General features: G+C 45.6%; 1 protein-coding gene across 1 annotated transcript in view; it reads right to left on the minus strand.

The window, feature by feature from the left end:
• Nucleotides 1–1291: 1291 nt before the first annotated feature.
• The window catches only part of arhgap5 (Rho GTPase activating protein 5), a 59058-nt gene continuing 42262 nt past the window's right edge, over nt 1292–18087 (minus strand). Inside the window, exons 5-7 of the mRNA XM_069661790.1 lie at nt 13151–13282; nt 7333–7438; nt 1292–4404 (exon numbers count right to left, since the gene is read on the minus strand). Coding sequence (XP_069517891.1) covers nt 4086–4404; nt 7333–7438; nt 13151–13282 — 557 coding nt within the window. The 3' untranslated portion in view covers nt 1292–4085. The remainder of the gene's footprint in view (nt 4405–7332; nt 7439–13150; nt 13283–18087) is intronic.

Below are 18087 nucleotides of genomic sequence, written 5' to 3' on the forward strand. Positions count from 1 at the left end.
ACATGAGATGTGAGAGGAAGCGAGGCGAGGAAGCGACACGAGGGCAGAGGAGTCGAAGCGACAGGGATCTAACAAAATAAGCCGTCTGTGCACCCTCGCTCAAAGCTCCTCCTGGTAGCTTCCTCTCTCCTCCAGATGCACTTTGGGAATTCCTTCAAGATGGCGCTAAGATCTAGTTCCAGGTCACAGGCAGGAGGAGGCGCAGAGGAGGCGCAGAGGGAGTTAATGGAAACATGTCTATTATAATGAAGCTTATGAGAGGGCTTTTCATTTGAAAACTTGACTCTGTGTAAGTCATGTACGGAGAGAGAGCGCCGCCAGCGAGGACAAACGGAGAATCGGAGAGATAAAAAAGTCCCGACCTGCACGCCAGGCGGAGGGCAGCGTCTCTGCAGACACAGACCCCAAACCCGACCACTGACACGATTCTGTAAGTCGTTTGTTAAGGACGATCCTGCTCATTGGGCCTCGCTACTTCGCCTGACAGTGCAGATATTTTACGATTTTTATCTTTTGTTTTGGAATTTATTCAAAGAAATCTGAAGGAGAGCAGCCGACGTGTTCGCATGTGTGAAACTAAACGTTCCAAAGTAGCAAAAATCCTTTTAAGTTTGATTTCAAATGATCTGCAAAGACACAGTGGGACGTGTACTTCATCAGATCTTTACAAGCTCTTCAATAATTAACCAGTCAATAAATAATCAGTACCGAGACAATGCAACTGTTTAGTGACACACCTGATGCCTCTCGTGTCAGAGCAACCCCTGACCTCGTTTAAAACACCTGACACTGTTTCGCAGGTATTTTAAGACTCTTCTGCCCGTGTGCACAAAAAAAACATCCCATCAGGCGTGTGAATAAACCGTGTTGGAGCCTCAGAGACTGTTCCAACAGAGCACCAATAACATGGATAGTAACACGAATATAAACTGTAACTGGTGATGACTTTGGCTCACTTTGAAGAGCATAAAACGTAAACGTAACTGTACGTCAAACGTGACATCAAAGGAACTGTGTCGCTCAGCCCGTTTATTCTTTGTTTATTCATGAAGAATCGTCACATTTTAACTTCAGCACGAGGAGCCCACCTGCTGTGTCCTGATTAGAGTCTCTGAGTGACGCCTGATTAGAAGTGCGCTATTTGAACCGGCTTGTTTCCCTGTAAATAATACTAATCTACCAAACAGAGCAGATCTCTTACTCATTTAAAGGTAGCAATGCAACACAAAGACCGGACAGTGTTATCAAGTTAAAGTAAATACCATAGACTTCAATTCAAGTGATCAAGAGCAGAGGGAGGATACACATTAATACATCGATCACTTCTTTTTGCCCCCTGCTGGACATTAGACAGAATGCAGGTTTAAGATACTTTTGCAGTACTTTGAAGTATTTAAATGTACTTTAAAAAAGTAGTTAGTGTAATTACTACTGCTTAAAGATGAAATCTCTTTGAAGATTTCAGTTTCGTTCTCCTGGGCTCCACCTAATGGCGATAAACGGTAATTGCGGGCGCACACTTCCCAATGTAACCAGACGTACACGGTTGGCTCCGGGTGTAACTCTTGATTTTCCTGGCTGACGGTCGCTTTCCTCTTCAGACTGTTTGCTTCATCTGAGCGTCGAGCTTTCATCAGTGGGCCACAGGCTCAGTCACCATTGTGTTACCTCATTTGGCGATAGAGACTTAACAGACATTTATTTCCATGAAAATCTTTGAGATTATTACTTTAAAATTCAGTATTTATGCCCACATGTATCTTCTAAGCCCCTTTCACTCTGCCAGGTGGCAGGAGAAGGCGGGATTATTACGCCCCTGTTACGCCTGTCTTCTCTGTAACATGCAATGCTTTAAGTGGAGCATCTCAAAGTGGTTGCGCAGTTTTAGAATAAACAAACAGCTAAAATTATTATTACTACTTTTATCATCTTTATGATGCAGCTGATGAGATATTTTATAAGCACATGGACAGAAGAAATATCTGCAAATCCCGGACAGATGATCAACACCTGGGGCGTTGGTTCAGCTCAGTTGGTGGAGCAGGCGCCCCGTGCATCAAAGCTGCAGTCCTCGACGCACTGATCGCAGGTTTGACTCCCGATCTGCCGAACATTTGGTGCATGTCACCCCTCACTCTCGACTCCGCATATTCCCTGTCTCTCTTCAGCTGACCTGTCGTGCTCGTGTCATCGATGAGGACAGCGATGAGGGATTTCTTGTTTTTGTCTTTTAACCCACCCGTCTTTATCAATCCCCTCCCCTCTACGCACACACACAAACACACACACTCCATTACAAAAAAAAAGATGGGTTTCAGTTACACCATCAGAACCACAAAGAATTATGATTATAGCTTCTGACAGATTATACAGTCCAGTACCCCGTGGTATTTCACTAAATCAGCAAACTCTGCTGCTGATAGATTTATATATATATATTTATATATATACTTATATATACTTCTTTCCTCTATTTAGGGAAAACTATTTGACATATAACCAAAAATATGATATTAAGAGTTGATTTCTTGCATGACAGAAGAAACTAATGCAAAACAAAGTGTGGAAATGTTCCCCATAAACCCAAAAGATTCAGATAAAACGATGCATATCTGAACAAGAGCTCCTTTACAGTTTCAAAGTTTCTTTTTTTTTTTTACTTTAAAGTTCTTTTTCTTTTCATTTAGTGGCAAAACAGAGACATGCAAATTTTAGTTTCCAACGAAGCAACAGAACAAAAACAGAAATGAGCGGAAAGCGTCCTCCGCTCTCGAACACGGAAGACGCGCCCTTGAATCGAAACGGATGCATCGCGGCGTAGTGGTTTCCTCACTCATGTGCCATCATCGAGGGGTCGGGGGTCGTCCCTTCAGGCGTTGCATTCAGAGTTAAGAGACGAGACAGTTAGGCTGAAGAGCTGTAGTGAAGTCTTTAAAGTCTCTCGTACGGAGCGTTTACGAGTCATTCCCTCGTGAATCCCCCCTTCCCTATGCGGAGAAGGTGCACACTGGCTGTAACACAGACCTCAGCTCGCACACATCATCGTCATCGCACACACGGACACACACAGACACACACGGACACACACAGACACACACAGACACACACAGACACACACAGTCGGCAGAAGTTACAAAAAAAGATTAAAAAAAAGAAATCCAAATGATAAAAACGACACAAACAGACGTGAAATTGGCATGTGGGGCCTTTGACACTTATCGTGCATGTGCTGTCCTTTAGATGAAGGAGGGGTCAAAGTTCATGTAGTGGGTAGGGGTCATTCCAATTAGTCCTTTTATATTTAAAACCAGAGCTCCCCGCTGCCCCACCTCGAAAAAACTATCCACAATTCCTCTGCCGTGTGTGAGCCTGTTTGTCGAAGGGAAGGCTCCTCCCCCGTCTGACCATTCTTGGGTCAAAGGGCAACAAAAGAAGGAGAGGGAGAAGAAGAAGAAGAAGACGAGGAAATGTTTCCTGTGCTCTGCAGGAAGACTCTGTGAATCCTTCAGCCCAGTGAGTCGTAAAGCACGTCAGTCGAGTGTCTCAGGAGTCAGTCAGTCAGTTTCAGGTGTTTCGTGTGAGTTGCAGTCGTGAGGACTCACTTCCCTTTTAGGAGGGTGGGGGGGTTTAGGGGGCATTGTGTGCTATTCCATCAGGTTAAATCAGGAGGAGTGTCATTTTTATTTGCTCAAGACGTGTCCATGAAGTCAGACCCTGCTAATCGATTAGTGTTGTCGCTATGTGCCAAATCAAATCAGTTCAGCGCGTTTGAGCCTTCGTATCATAAAAGGGGAGTCAGATCCAGAAATTAGTTCCAAAAGGTGACGTCCGATTGTGATTCTGTAATCCAGGATTTACCTCGATCTCACAGATTAGGTTAAATCCAACAAACGGTCGATGTGTCTCTAAACCCCAAAGCTCATCACCTCAAAGTCAAAGCAGCTGCTGATCCCTAAAATCCACCACCCGGGTTATTTTATATTTGAACAGCCGAGCAGCGTTTTGCAGAGAAGACGGCTTCCAGCAGCGGCTGGCAGCACACACACACACCCCAGGCGTGTTTCCCCAGCGTGCTCCTCTGGCTCCTAGATGAGCGGGTCTGGGTGCAGGGTGTGTTGGATCTGCTGCGGCTGCAGGGGCGGGGGCAGCTGCAGCGGGAGCAGAGCCTCCACCATGTTGTGGCAGTGCGGCGGCGGCGTGCCCTCGCTGCTGGAGCTCTCGGCCACCTCGCCGCCGTGGAAGAAGTAGTCGCTCTGCAGGATGAAGGACTCGATGACGGCCTGGTTCAGCTTGGTGGTGGAGAGCGTGTCTTTGTTCTCGAAATCAGGGCGCATCAGCGTGGGCCAGAAGCAGATGGACAGGTTGTCGGCCGTCATCAGGGTGGTCTTGCTGTGCTGGCTCACCCTGCAGGGGGACACAGGAAACACGGGACATGGACAAATGATGGTTTGAGGTGCCAATCATGTGAAAATAATAGCACCCTGACACATTTATTATCCCGTTTATACACATGCTAAAACACATCTTAATCGTCACTTCTCTGCTTGTGATAAAGGCTGTACCTGAGTTTTTCATTTTAAATTAGATTCAAAGGACCAATATGTAACATTGACAGCTAGCGTCTAAAACGGGTACTGCAGTCCAGATTCAAAATATTAGAGAGCGTTGTCTCCCCCCGCCCCCTCCTCCCCAGATTCAAACGGTAGCCTTTCCAGCGTCAGCGTTCAGATAGTGGTCGGAAAGCACAGGGGAGACTTATCGGCCTGCACCAGGGCCGAAGCTGCCGCTAGCTTCGGGGCTAACTCGCGTTACTTTACACACACAGCAGCGAGCAGGAAGCGAGACACGGGAGCTCGGATTCAGTCTGGAAGACTACGCGGCTTTATTACACACACAGCCTGACTGTACAGTTGTTATCTCCGCTGATCCGCTCCGATCACCGATCACTCTCGTAACTCATGTGCATGCACGCACAGTACAACAGGAAGCCAGTGTGTTTTATATCTGGCAACCCACACAGACGCTCCGCACCGGGATGGAGATTGGCCGCAGCGTTGTTGTCGGAGAAGCCAGTATTTCAACTTAGCATGTTCATCTCTGATGATCATTTTATGATAAATTCCAGTAAATATGTTTCATATTGTTCCTGTAACAATCTGTTCCTTTGTTTTCTTTAAGTTCAAACTCTGATGTGTGACTCTGTATTTCTGACTCTGCCCTAAATGTACATATTTTCTCAAATATGCTTATTTTTTTTACGATAACTGCTTCTTTTTATTTTGCCTGTACTTGTATAACCGGAGTGACAACTTGAATCTTAAATCGACCTCTGCCCACATTAGTCTCCTTTTCCCTTTAAGAGGCACGTTCATCAGACTTTCAGCCGTATATGAAACATTTCCCACCGCATACTTAAACTGGTGTCTCAGATGTTTAACCAGAAAACACAGAAGAGAGCCGAGCTGAAATTAGTGGCTGCGTAGGAAATAAGCTAAGTAGCTGTCGCTACTGAGGTTTTCCGCCTCATGATGTGGACAGAAACTTGATTCATTCTGAGAGTTACCATCAGAACTGACTGTTGACTGCTCTTTATGTGGTTAATATAATTTTTCAGCTGTCGTGGAGGCTGGCTTCGTCTAAGAGGAGAGAAGCACAGCTGATTTTGTGCTGGGGCATCGGTCCGTGTGTGTTTACAGGACACATGCAGCAGCTGACTGATGCGTCCAATCAATAACTGATGGAGTGTGACATTGTGATTTCACTGCTGATGTTTTACTGAGTGACAGCTGTCGTTTCCTTCTGTCACTGGAGCACAATGAAGAGGCGGTTTCTGCTGTGCTCCGGGGAGACGTGTGACTATTTCATCGGTTCAGGGAATACAGACGTGATCTCAGCAACCGCATCACAGGCGATGCACGGCTGAGGAACTCGTGGAAGAGTCACAGGGGAAGTGTCTCTGGTTAATATGGTGAATTTAAGCAATAAATTCCTCAGTGTGCGCTGCACTGACAGAGGAAGCTCCTGGTGGAGGAGAGCAGTGCCTACATGTACCAGGATGCTTTGGATGCAGCCTGACTGTGAGGAGACAAGGCTCCCAGAATCAGTGACACCTTTAAATCCCCGTTAGACTTGCTTTTATGTGATTCAGTCTGCGTTTACTCCTTTTACTTTTTAAAAATATGTTTTATTCAAATGTGCCTTTTTTTTAACCGTCCTCATCGTTTATAATCTTTCTAACAACTCCTGTCTTCTTGGTTTAACTGAGTTTTAACTTCCTGTGCCTGGCCTTGTTTTTGCTTTGTTTGTCAAAGCACTTTGCATACTTTGTTTTCAAATGTGCTATCTGATGAAGTTATTATTATTAGCATCAATATCGCGTCCTCTGGTTGGAATAAAGGGGCTGTCACGGTACTGAATCTTTCTACAGCACGTCTCCGAGACGGTAAAACATCATCGACATGAGTGAACACAGCATGAGCGGAGGAAACTGGAGTTTATCAACCACGATGAAGTTCGGATCTGTATTTTTTGTCGTTGTAGCGGGTAAACAAGCACATCACGACCGCACACGGGCTCGTCTGCACCCGGCTCGTCTGCACACGGCTCGTGGCTCGTCCGCACACGGGCTCGCTCAGCGGTGGTCTGACAGCAAGGTTCCTTTTGTGATTTTCTGTATGGGAACGATGGGGCGCTTCCCTGGGACGCATGGAGAGTGAGTTTACTGCGTCCCTTTAGATTTTAACGCCCCAGACGTGCAGGACGTGTACCGAGCAACATCACTGGGTCCATGATATTTTTAAAAAATAGCGGTGATGACGGTCACTGGCTCCACCCCGCGGTTGCCGTCGCGTAACCGTTACCATGACAGCCCGAGCCATTACAGCTTCTTTCAAGGCTGCTGGCTGAAGCTCAAGGAGCTATTCCAAAAGTTTAGACCCCAAAATATGTAGAAGTAGGACCCATGTGTAAAAATACATAAACAACCTGATAAAGTATCTGTTAATGTTTGAACTTAGTTTTTCTGAGGGAATGCTTTAAAAATCGATCACTCAGGGTTCAGTTAAGCTGCTGCAAACACTCGTGTGTCGGCTTGATGTCGAACCTGCAGCGCTTACATCCTGCAGAGATCCAGACCAAGCTTTTAAGCCTAAATGAAGTTACCAGCTGTGGTGCGTTCACTGTCACCAGGTGCTTTTTAACATTCAGGTGTTCGGACTCCAACACACATACACACACGTGTATAAACTCCATCGTGCTCAGCGTTTGTGTGACACCTGCATGTGGGCGTGTATCTGTGCAGCATGTCACTGACTGTGTGTGAGAATGTCTTACCTGTTTAGGTGTGTGATGATGTATTTGAAGACCTGGTAGTTCACAGAGGGAAACTTCTTCACGATCTCCCGCAAGACCTGCAGACGCTCGATGTAGTCCACGATTTCTGAGACACACACACACACACACACACACACACACACACACACACACACACACACACACACACACACACAGGGGAGAGAAAAGACAGAAGGCGTTTTATATTTTACACACTCTCTCTCTTGGGAACGGAAATTATACTCTGTGGAAAAACAAAAGGCTGAGACGCTGCCAAGAGCAACTCCCACGCTGTGCACACACACACACACACACACACACACACACGCAGTGACCCGGCAGCACCGAGCGCTGTGGGCAGAGACGATACGAGCCAGCATCGTGTCTCTGCACGGGTTACAAACTAACAGGTCACATTTTGCAGTCAAAGAAACGAACGTATTTGTGTGTAATTGTTTATATTAAACACAGAGACAGCAGCACAAACCAGCCGATTTAAGGCAGAGTTGTTGTCATCCTTTTCCTTCCATCTTCAGTTAAGTGAACCCACTCGAGAACTATTTTCTGTGACTGACAGGGATGTAACGGAACCTCACGACACAGCTGAAAAACGGTACACATAAGGGACGATTCAAACCGGTGAGATGACTCTGACTTCTCTTGTTCTTACGTCTACAGCTGAACAGAGGCGTACAGACATGGCCGCTGCAGGTGAAGACGTTATGGTCGGGGATGCACCGCCACCGTTTCCCACACGGAGACGATACCTGGGCGGCCCGCTCAGGTAAATCTGCTGACCATTGCAGAATTTTTATTCCTTTATCTGTAGAAGATCGCCACCCGCTAACGATAAACTAGTGCATGATGTCTCTCCCTCTCTCTAGTCCTCGCGTTTGTGTCAGGAGCAGTGTCTCCACACCTCTGCAGGTAACAGACAGAGAGGCGTCCTCTGGTCCGTCCCTCCTGTTAATGTTCTGACTGAGCTGCAGTCTTTCATGTTGAACACAGACCTTCTCATGCGGCTGTTTGAAGGAGCAGCTCTCTCCTGTTAAAGCTCCTGTCAGTCAAAGCTGGTGTCGATAGAAGCAATAATATTTTAAATTGGCGCCATAGCTGTGGAGAAAGTTGAACAAACAGCTCGTGGTTTCGCCCATTCTACATTTCTACAACACCCAGCATGCATTGCGCCCCTCCCTCTGAAAGGAACGGCCCAGCGAGAGATGCTGGAGCGAAATACGACCGTTTCTCTGCAGGCGAGTATACCAGTGCATCGCCTAACTGTGCGTTCAAACCGAACGCGAACAGACGCGAATCTGCGGCGAGATTCCAAACAAAGTCAATGCAATGACGCAAGTAGACACGAATTTCCGTCGGGCGGCACCGATGACGTGAATTTGCGTGAGTTGAAACAATGTAAACGATTCTGTGCAGCTGGTTGGTGCTGATGCTATTCTGCAGTGTTCGTTGTCTTAGCCTGTCAGCCTCCACATGTGGCTCACCTGTCCTGAGAACAAACAGGTACGCTGTCATTCTGTGGTGCTGCTGATTTTCCAGTAATTCATGCTGTAATTCTAAATGTTTCTCAACACGGGACAGAGAGCTTCACAGTGGTGCAGAGGGCTCTTCATGTCTAAGAAGGTGTTTAATTGACGGTGATAAGGCAGCAGATAAAAAAGGACACTGTAAGACAAACACTTTAACCTCATCTAGATGAAATGGCCGGTTCACCATGTGTAAAGGGATCAAAATGAAAAACATTAAACACGACAGCAGGTTATCAGAAACTAAACATAATTACACGTTAGAATGTGGCCTCTGCGGCCGTCGTGATGCGTAACGCTGGTAGATCTGAATAAGTGTTGGCAGAAAAAACAAACAAGCATCCAGCTTTATTCCTGGAGAGTAAACGGTCTGTGAAGTTCCTCGATATTCCTCCTCCTCTCCCGAGAATCATCTCGTTCCCGCTGGCGAGAGCCCGTCGGAGCTGAAACGCTCCGCTCGGTTATTCTTTCATTAAATATTTACAGAGCAGATGTGAAACACGAGCTTCTTCCTCTGGATTGTCACAACAAAGATACTTTTACACAACCCCGAGCAGCATTCCCCGACTGGAATATTCTCCAGGATGTTCCAGTCATTCCAGGACCAGTGGGAAGCCTTTCATATTTTAGACACAGATTTAAAGGCGCACATGTGATGAGACTCAGATTTATTCATCCTGTGCATCATCAATCATCTTAACGAGGAGCCAACGGGGACCTCTGACCCTGTAACAGCTGTAAGAGGTCAAAGGTCGGTAATACACGCTGCTCCATAACTCAACATTGACCAAATGTCACAGAAGGAAACCACAGGATCGACATAACAACTGAATCCATTTTCATTTAATATGAATCAGTCTGATCGGAAGAGACACTGCTGTCCACACTGTGTACCCACAATGCAATGCTATAATAACTTAATAACACACACACAGTATCCAGATCGATCCGTCGATCGATCACACCAGAAGAACTCACGCCTGTAACCTGATGTCATTGCTACCATTAAAATGTAATGGGTCATGATTTCCCAATATTCGAATAGTCATTAATGTATAAAAAAATATTCCAAGACTTCATGCAACTATTATTTCATCTTAAAAATGTGTTTTTGCTTTGTTTTTACCAGCGCCTAATGCGCCTGTAATGTGTTACTACCGCCAGACGGTGGCAGTAGCGCATCTGAAAGCTGTTAGCTAACCGCTATTGAAAAACAAGAGAAGAAGAAAGCATCAAAGATGTTCACTCACACGCAGTTCATTAAGATCATCTATTACATGTTATTTCTCTGTGTACACAACTACAGTAAGCACAGAGGGACAAAACTGACAATTAAAGAGAATAAATCTCGCACAGCTCTGACCGCTTTACTTTGACCCCAGTGACGCTCCTGAACCCAAACCTGGCAGTCATTGGAGGTCTTGTTAGTTTGGATGTCTTGTACCACAATGCAGGTCCTCTATTCTCAACCGTTTGCTGCAGAATCAGTTATGTTTCATGCTTTTTCATCTGCTGTTTCTTGGCAGCTTCAGCTGCACAACATTCACTTCATCCTCTGCATCACAAACAGAGCAAACAGGAAAACAGCTCCAACCAGGCAGAGCTTTGGATAATATGACCAGGACCTCATCAAATTCTTCCCCACTCTGCACAAACACATTGCTGGCTTTCTTTTGCCCCAGTTCTTGTTCTTGCTGACAGGAGGAATTGGGCTTTATTATTTGTTTTACGTTATTCCTAAATATTCCTACAGACATAAATAACAGAAAGACAAAACTCCTTACGCTCTAAACAAAGCAGTACTTTGTCACACCCTGAAAAACATGATTGTGACGCAATATAAGGTGTGAGCCACGTACACAAAGCAGTGTCCAAGATGCCTAAATAAATGCAGTACAGTGTGGCAATGAACCAATCACTCCGGTTGTTATTCAGGACTTTTCAGTCTATTTTCTTCTAACAAAACAAACCCACCTCCTACTCTGACACCTGCATGAAAAGTAGAGAGAGTTAGGTGGAGCAACGTGTGGGCTGCAGTTGTGTTGCTTACATCATGTCATTAATCATTCTAATGGTGTTCAACTGTATGTTTATTCTGTGTGACCAGCCCTGTGACAGTTCCTTTTGGAAAGCTCACCGTCTCCTACTTCCTGTCGGCGCACACGACCTCACGTCGTGTCTGCGCTGCAGATGTAGCCACTAAAAGTAAACCGCTCCGTGAACGGCCCTGTGAACAGAGTTATCCGGCACTGGGACGAGGTGTCGCTGATGATGAGAATACACGCAAGAGTCTGCCTCGATCGTCCCACCGGCGTGATCTGTAACAGCAGCAGCGTCACATGCAGGTTTACAGGCAGGTAACACGTGAGCTGTGTCTCGATTCCCGGGCTGCATCCTTAGAAGGACGCGGTCTACAGAGGATGAGTCATTCGTAGCCTGTGTAAACCGCTGAGTCTGGCCAACGGACGATTTCCTGTTTGTGTCAACAGCTGTTCCCGTCCTTACCTGTGTGCCACCAAATGTGGCTCCTGTCGCCTAGCAACAGGTAGCTAGCTGTCTAACTAGCTGTCGTAACGTAACTGAACCTATTTTTTTAATGCCACTTTTGTGTTTTAACATTTGTGTCTCTAACTATTCGACTGAGTTAAGGCCAAAAGTGTATTCCTCGGCCGCTTGAGAGTCCACCATCTCGTTTGAATTAGCGTGCAGTGAATCTCGAGATACGTTGAGCCACGAAGGATGCACTCGATGGATCCTTTGTGGCCCGGGAAAAGGGGAGCGCATTAGTTGGCCACATCTGAAGGAACCTTCCAAATGGCTGTGACGCAATCAGCCTTCGAATACGCCCTTCGAAGGATGCAGCCCCTGAACTGGGACACAGCTGCAGACTCTAGATGCCCAGCAGTCAGTTGTTGCTCAGCTCTGGTGAAGAGCTGAGAAAGTAGCAGCATGACGTGCTTCAGTCGATTTGCTTCACTATCCCGCATCCTGCGATGCGACTATTGCACATGCGCACATCGCAATTGTTCAGCCCTATCTTGTAGTGTATGGTAGGCATCAGTTGTCCTGATGGAATATTATATTCAACTGAAGCAAGGTCTTAAAAGCTAGATCCAAAGAATAGACATTAACAACAGGAAGCCTGAACCTGAGACGATCACAGTTATAAACAAGCAATCAAAACTCCATCACAAAATGAAGAGTTCTCATTTCCCATCAAAGCTTACTGCTGCAGGACACAGAGAGTGAGGGGGGGTCAAAGGTCAAACGGACAATGTAGCCAGACTCTACTCTTGTGATTTGAGAGGATTCACAGCAGAGAAAGAAAGTAAGAAAGGGGAGGAGAAGGATACGTGCTAAGAAGAAGACAGAGAAGCAGAGGGGAGAAGATGAAGATGGAAGACGTGAGACAGAGAAGAAGAAGAAGAGCCCCTGCTATATTTGACTGAGAGAAGAAGAACAAGCACGGCCTCTCTGTTCCTCTTCTCTCTGTGTGAGACGCTCATTAAAGTGTGTGTGTGTGTGTGTGTGTGTGTGTGTGTGTGTGTGTGTGTGATGTCTCTTTACATTCCTCTCCTCGTGTGCCTGCGTGTATTTTTGGCTCATTAATCTGCTGTCGTCAGCTCGGTGGTTTCAGCTTATAAATAAAAAAAAAAAAAACAGGAAACAGAGACACACACACACACACACACACACACACACACACACACACACACACACGCGCGCGCGGAGCAGTGTGTAGATGTGTGACAGTATCCTGGGGCTGAAAAAGCCTCTTAAGAGTGATGTGACAGAGAGCTATGTGTGGATGAAAACTTAAATAAGCTGCAGTATTGAGCGGGTACAAAAATCAAGAGGTTAAAAGCAGCCGTGTGTTTTTATCTGCAGCTCAGTTATTCTTGTGTTTAATGATTTGATGAGTTTGGATCAGGCTTCATCTTTCAGACTAATTAACTTCTTAGAAATTAAAAAGGTCAAATGAAATATTAAAAAGTATCTTTCCTGTGTGTGGTACACGTGTTATTACATTCAGACACTTTTCAATTGGACCCAGCAAGGATCAGCGGTTCCCAGCGCTGCGACGAGGAAGCTCCAAAGTTTCACGACCGAGACCAGGGTCCATATTTAAACCTATCCTGGGGTCTAAATGACAAATGTCCAGTGGATTGCTTTAAGCTGGCAGCTGTGAAAGTTGTGGGCACTTTGTGTGATTTATGGCTCAGGTGTTTTCTCGGCTCTGAAGATGGCCGTTTGTGTAGTTGTGTGTCACTTCTTACTTGCGGACTCCACCAGCTCCGGGTGCAGGCTGTAGGGGATCAGCGGGTCGGGCAGGTCTGCAAAGAAAGCCTTGAGTGCTCCGGCTGCAGCGTTTACCGCCACGTCCATCACCACAAAGTCGATACCGTGATCTACAGAGAGGCACAGAGAGAGAGAGAGAGAGAGAGAGAGAGAGAGAGAGAGAGAGACACAGGTTTATTTTTCATGATTCGTTTCTGCTGTTTCATGGCAGCTAAAGAAAACGATTTAGTTCATCCTCTTCCTCAAACAGAGCAATAAGGACAATAACCACCCAGGCTGAGCTCCTGGATTATGTGATCAAACCAGGTGTTAATCAACATGAATATGTAAGAGCCAGTGTGGTGTGTGTATATCGCCTTAAAAAGGGTGCATCACTGACAGTCTGAAGGCCAAAACCTACATAGACACCAGATCGTGAACTGTGCATACTGTGTTAAACTTGAGTCGCTGAGTTTCAGACCAGGGCACAATAAGCCACGCTGATCCATTCAGATATGGGATTTCTCTGGGTCAATGCTTAAGGATATCAAAGAGCTTTGAGTAGTTGTGTAGCAGCAGCGAGGCTCACAGCGGAGCTTTGTGTCTGAGCAGGAGAACAGAGCTCCTCTCTGATCACAGCTAACAGAGGTTATCATCAGTCTGTCTGGAGGCACAGAGGCCCGAGTGTTTCTCTGATCGAGCAGCAGCAGTGGAGAAAATAAACTTCCAGTCCAAACAACAATTTTTCTGCTCCGTCGAGAGAGGAGGGAAACTCGGTTTTAGCATCAAACGCAAAAAGAACAGCAGGTCGGGTAACAGAAAGGTGTCAGCTTTCCCATTTAAAGGGAGAGAGCTGTACATATTCATATAGTAGAAAATGTGCCCGTTAGTTATTCTTAGATCCTTTTGGATGGTATTTGTTTGAGTTGTGCCTTTGAGCTGTACATTAATGTCTGCGTGTAAACATGAGTCCATGGGTTAGCTCGAAGCTGTGACCATAAGAATTTATTTAGTTGAGATTCTGTCGAAATTTGCACCATGAAAAGTCATCAAGTATCGTTCCTGTTTGCACTGTGACCATGGACGTGTAAGCAACTATCACTGGAAGACTTCTGCTGCTAAATATCAGCTCAAAACGTGATGATTACCGAGCGAGGTCCGGAGTTAAAGCAGCGGTTTAAACATAATTGATTTTCTAAGGCTCAGCCTTAGAGATAGGGTAAGGAGCTCAGACATCCGGAGGGAGCTCGGAGTAAGGCCGCTACTCCTTCGTATTGAAAGGAGCCAGTTGAGGTGGTTCGGGCATCTGATTAGGACGCCCCCCAGGCCTTCAGAGGTTTTCCTAGCAGGTCCAACTGAGAGGAGACCCCAGGACAGACCCAGAGCTTATATATCCCACCTGGCCTGGGAACACGTAGGAATCCCCCAGGAGGTGCTGGAAATGTTGCTCGGGAAACTCGCTGAGCCGACCCCAGATAAGTGGAGGAATATGGACGGATGACGGATGGACGAATGGACAGACGGGTGATTTTTAGATTTGTATTTTAATTGTCTGACTACTAAATATATACGTACATATATAAACTTTTGTTGGGAAAAACAGTTAAAATTACTTTTTTTAATCAGAAACGGTGTGTTTACGTCCGTGTCTTCAATGTCACCAAGGCTCATTGACAGAAACACCAATTTTGACCTGCAGACCATGGGAGTAGGCGCTCTGCTGCTGCCTTGATCTGTTAGTTTCTTTGTGTTATTGTGGGACTCCGGTGTTTGAAATGTTTACATGGGATCAAGCATTATATCTGTGTAAAGAAAAATAACACAGAAAGAACTCATTGAGGCAGCGGTAAACCAGAAACTCTGTGCGGTAGAATTACTGTTTTTGTCAATGGAGTCTGGTGGCTTTTAAGAGAGCGATGCAACATCTGTTTGTGGTTTTTAAAAATCCTCTTCTTCTTTAAGAAAAAGGTCTGTCTCTGCAGGGATGCTTTCTGTAATATGGTCAGACACTTCTGAGCCTCTTTAGGCAAAAACCTGGACGTACTTTGATCGGACATAAGTGTTTACGCCAAAGGATTATTTTACAGCCATTACAGCCTTTTTCACGGCTGCAGGCTAAAGCAATCCACTGGAGCAAATCCAAAAGTAAAGTAAATTTACTAAGTAATGGTGGCTACTGAGAGAAGAGACAAATGACTCTGTTACCAGAGATACAGCGTGCAAAATAAAATAAATATATCACTTCCTGTTTAGACACACTGCGACGGCCAAACGACGACAGGAAGGAGGAGAAAGAGGAGAAAAGGGAGAGAGAAAGGACAGAGCCCTGAGGTAACACGACAGCTGTCACACTGAATGTGAAAGACTGCCAACACACACACACACACACACACACACACACACACAGAGTTTACCAGAAATACTCTCAAGGAAATACACAGATAGGAGAGGGGACAGTGAGGAAAGAGATATAAACAACAGGAAAAAGCGAATAAGTGAGTAAAAGTAGGACGGACGAGGGAGGGAACGGAACGGGGGAGGACGATATGAAATGAAAGAGGGACAAACATAAGCGACGTAAAAAGGTGGAGAGAGATTTATAGAGGGGGACGGAGGGGCAAGAAAAGCAGAAAGGAGGAGAGGAAGCTGCTGCTTAATGAAGTGTATTTATAAATGACTAAATGCTGCTTCAGCTCAAACGGTTGCTGAAGCAGAACCATGGTGACCTCTGAATCCCACAAGGAAACTATCAGTACTCGTGCTCCCCCAAGCTCCTTCATTTCACCTTTCAACTTCTTACATAAAAGCTTATATTGTGGAAGTCGCCAGCAGTCCATGTGACAGAGCAGCTAATTGGCTGTAATGGTGTTATTTTACATATATATATGAATGTGCTGAAGCGGGGAGGAACGACAGAAGTCTGCAGACTCTAAAGTGGAATATATGACGGGCAAAGTTGCAAAACAAAACTAAAGGAAATGAGACGGACTTTATTTAACAGCAGCTTTACACGACGCCTGCAAAGAGTAAAAGACAAGCGTCAGCAGGATTTGATTTTGTTCTTCTGAGAAGAATGATCAGGAGCCGAGTGCACCAGCTGCGCGTAAAAAAAATAGGTCTTCGTCCGACTTAGCTACGACCGACTTCTTAATTGGAATTTACACCGAGTGCACCAAGCCGACCTGAAAGAACAAGACGAGCTGCCACTGTGTTTTTCTTTTAGGTTTTGTGACTGTTACTTTTACCGTGGATTTAAGCCTCAATTTCTAAACTTACGCCTGCTCCATCCTAGGCGTAAAAGATACACCCGGGTGCAACGCAAACAGGGTGCACAGGGCGTAATTTAAAGTCCTTTTTAGCTCGATGTCTGACGCAAGGTTACGACCAGGCGGGGTAATGGCGTTTATATCATGTGACTGGTGCAAAACCAGAAGAGCGACACAGAACAGGGCGATTAAAAACATCCGAGGTTGAAGAAGAACGATTGTTTACAAGGCGACAGCAAAGATGTCTGCAGACTGGAGAGATGAAGAGACTCACAAGCTTCTGCGCAAATGGAGGCTGAAATTGTTCACTCGTTTGGGGGACTTTGGGGAAATCTGCCGCTGTGAGGGACGTGTGTGAAAGGGCAATAGAGGGAAATATCAGGGGCAGGCTGTCTTGAACTTTTCTGGATGTGGTCAGGAGTGTATGTGTGAAAGGGGCAGTCGAGCGGAGTGAAGTCCTGCAGCACATTTCAATCAAATGTTTGAAGTGAGTTTGTAGTTCTATTAAACGGGCTGTAATGACGGCAACTTATTTCTTGAATCAAAAGCGCTACGTGGAGTTACATCGCTCTCTTCAAAGCCACCAAACTCCATTGAAAAAAACGGTGATTTCTACCATCACAGAACACAGGAGTTGCTGGTCTGTCACGGCCTCAATCATTTAGTCTGTTTGCGTTATATTGGTGTTAAATATTGTTAGCTCGGAAGCAACACTATATTTGTGTTAACAATAGTACAGAAAAACAAACTGATCAAAACTGCAGTAGACCAGAAACTCCCTTGTTCTAGAAGGTAAAATAACTGTTTTTGTTAATGGAGTCTGGTGGCACGGAAGAAAGCGTTGTGACCAATGTTTCAGGAAGGATCCCGACAGAGATAGACGTTTTTGTTACAGAGGAAGATGATTTTTTTAACCACAAACAGACGTTGCGTTCTCTCCCATCACTCTCTTCAAACACGCCAGACTCCATTGATAAAAACAGCGATTTAACCATGAGACCACAAGAGTTGCTTTTTCTATCGCTGCCTCGATCGGTTAGTTTTTTTGTGTTGTTGTGTGTTATACAAACATTGCGTCGGAGCCGAACTCAACTTTCAGAACACAGAGCTCCTGCAATAGCGCCAGCAAACCCTCTCTCCCCCTCGCTCGCTCTCCATCTCGGCTCATACGGTTGTTTTTGCTGCGTGTTAATTAAGGTCCCGTTTCTAATGTAAATAGATGGTTTTCTGTTCAGACCAACCCACGGAAACCTTTAAAGCAAAGTATCCAGAGCCATGTAGAGAGAGAGAGTCGCGTCAGTAGATGTCCAGTATGCTCCATGATCTGCCATTGCAATGTCGCAACTCTCTCTCTCTCTATGGCTCTGAAAGTACTGTCAGTCAGTCAGTCAGTCAGTCAGTCAGTCAGTCAGTCAGTCAGTCAGTCAGTCAGTCAGTCAGATACAGATGGTTGCTGATGGTCTGGTTTGATTTTGTAGTTCATAAAGAGTAATCAGAATTAATTTCAGTGTGTTTCATAACCTCCTCTCAGGAGCTTTAAAGCCCTCACTCATCACTGTTTGCTGTATGCACGCGTTGGACGGTCTGCCGTGACCACACGGAGACTAAAACACCGACGTATTCTTATTTACAAGTCTATCTTAGGTATGCTTCCCTCGTACCTTCTAACC

Source organism: Semicossyphus pulcher, unplaced genomic scaffold, assembly GCF_022749685.1.
Source record: "Semicossyphus pulcher isolate SPU_LCO1_2020_fin unplaced genomic scaffold, fSemPul1.0.p SCAF_14, whole genome shotgun sequence".
In the NCBI taxonomy this organism is placed as follows: domain Eukaryota; kingdom Metazoa; phylum Chordata; class Actinopteri; order Labriformes; family Labridae; genus Semicossyphus; species Semicossyphus pulcher.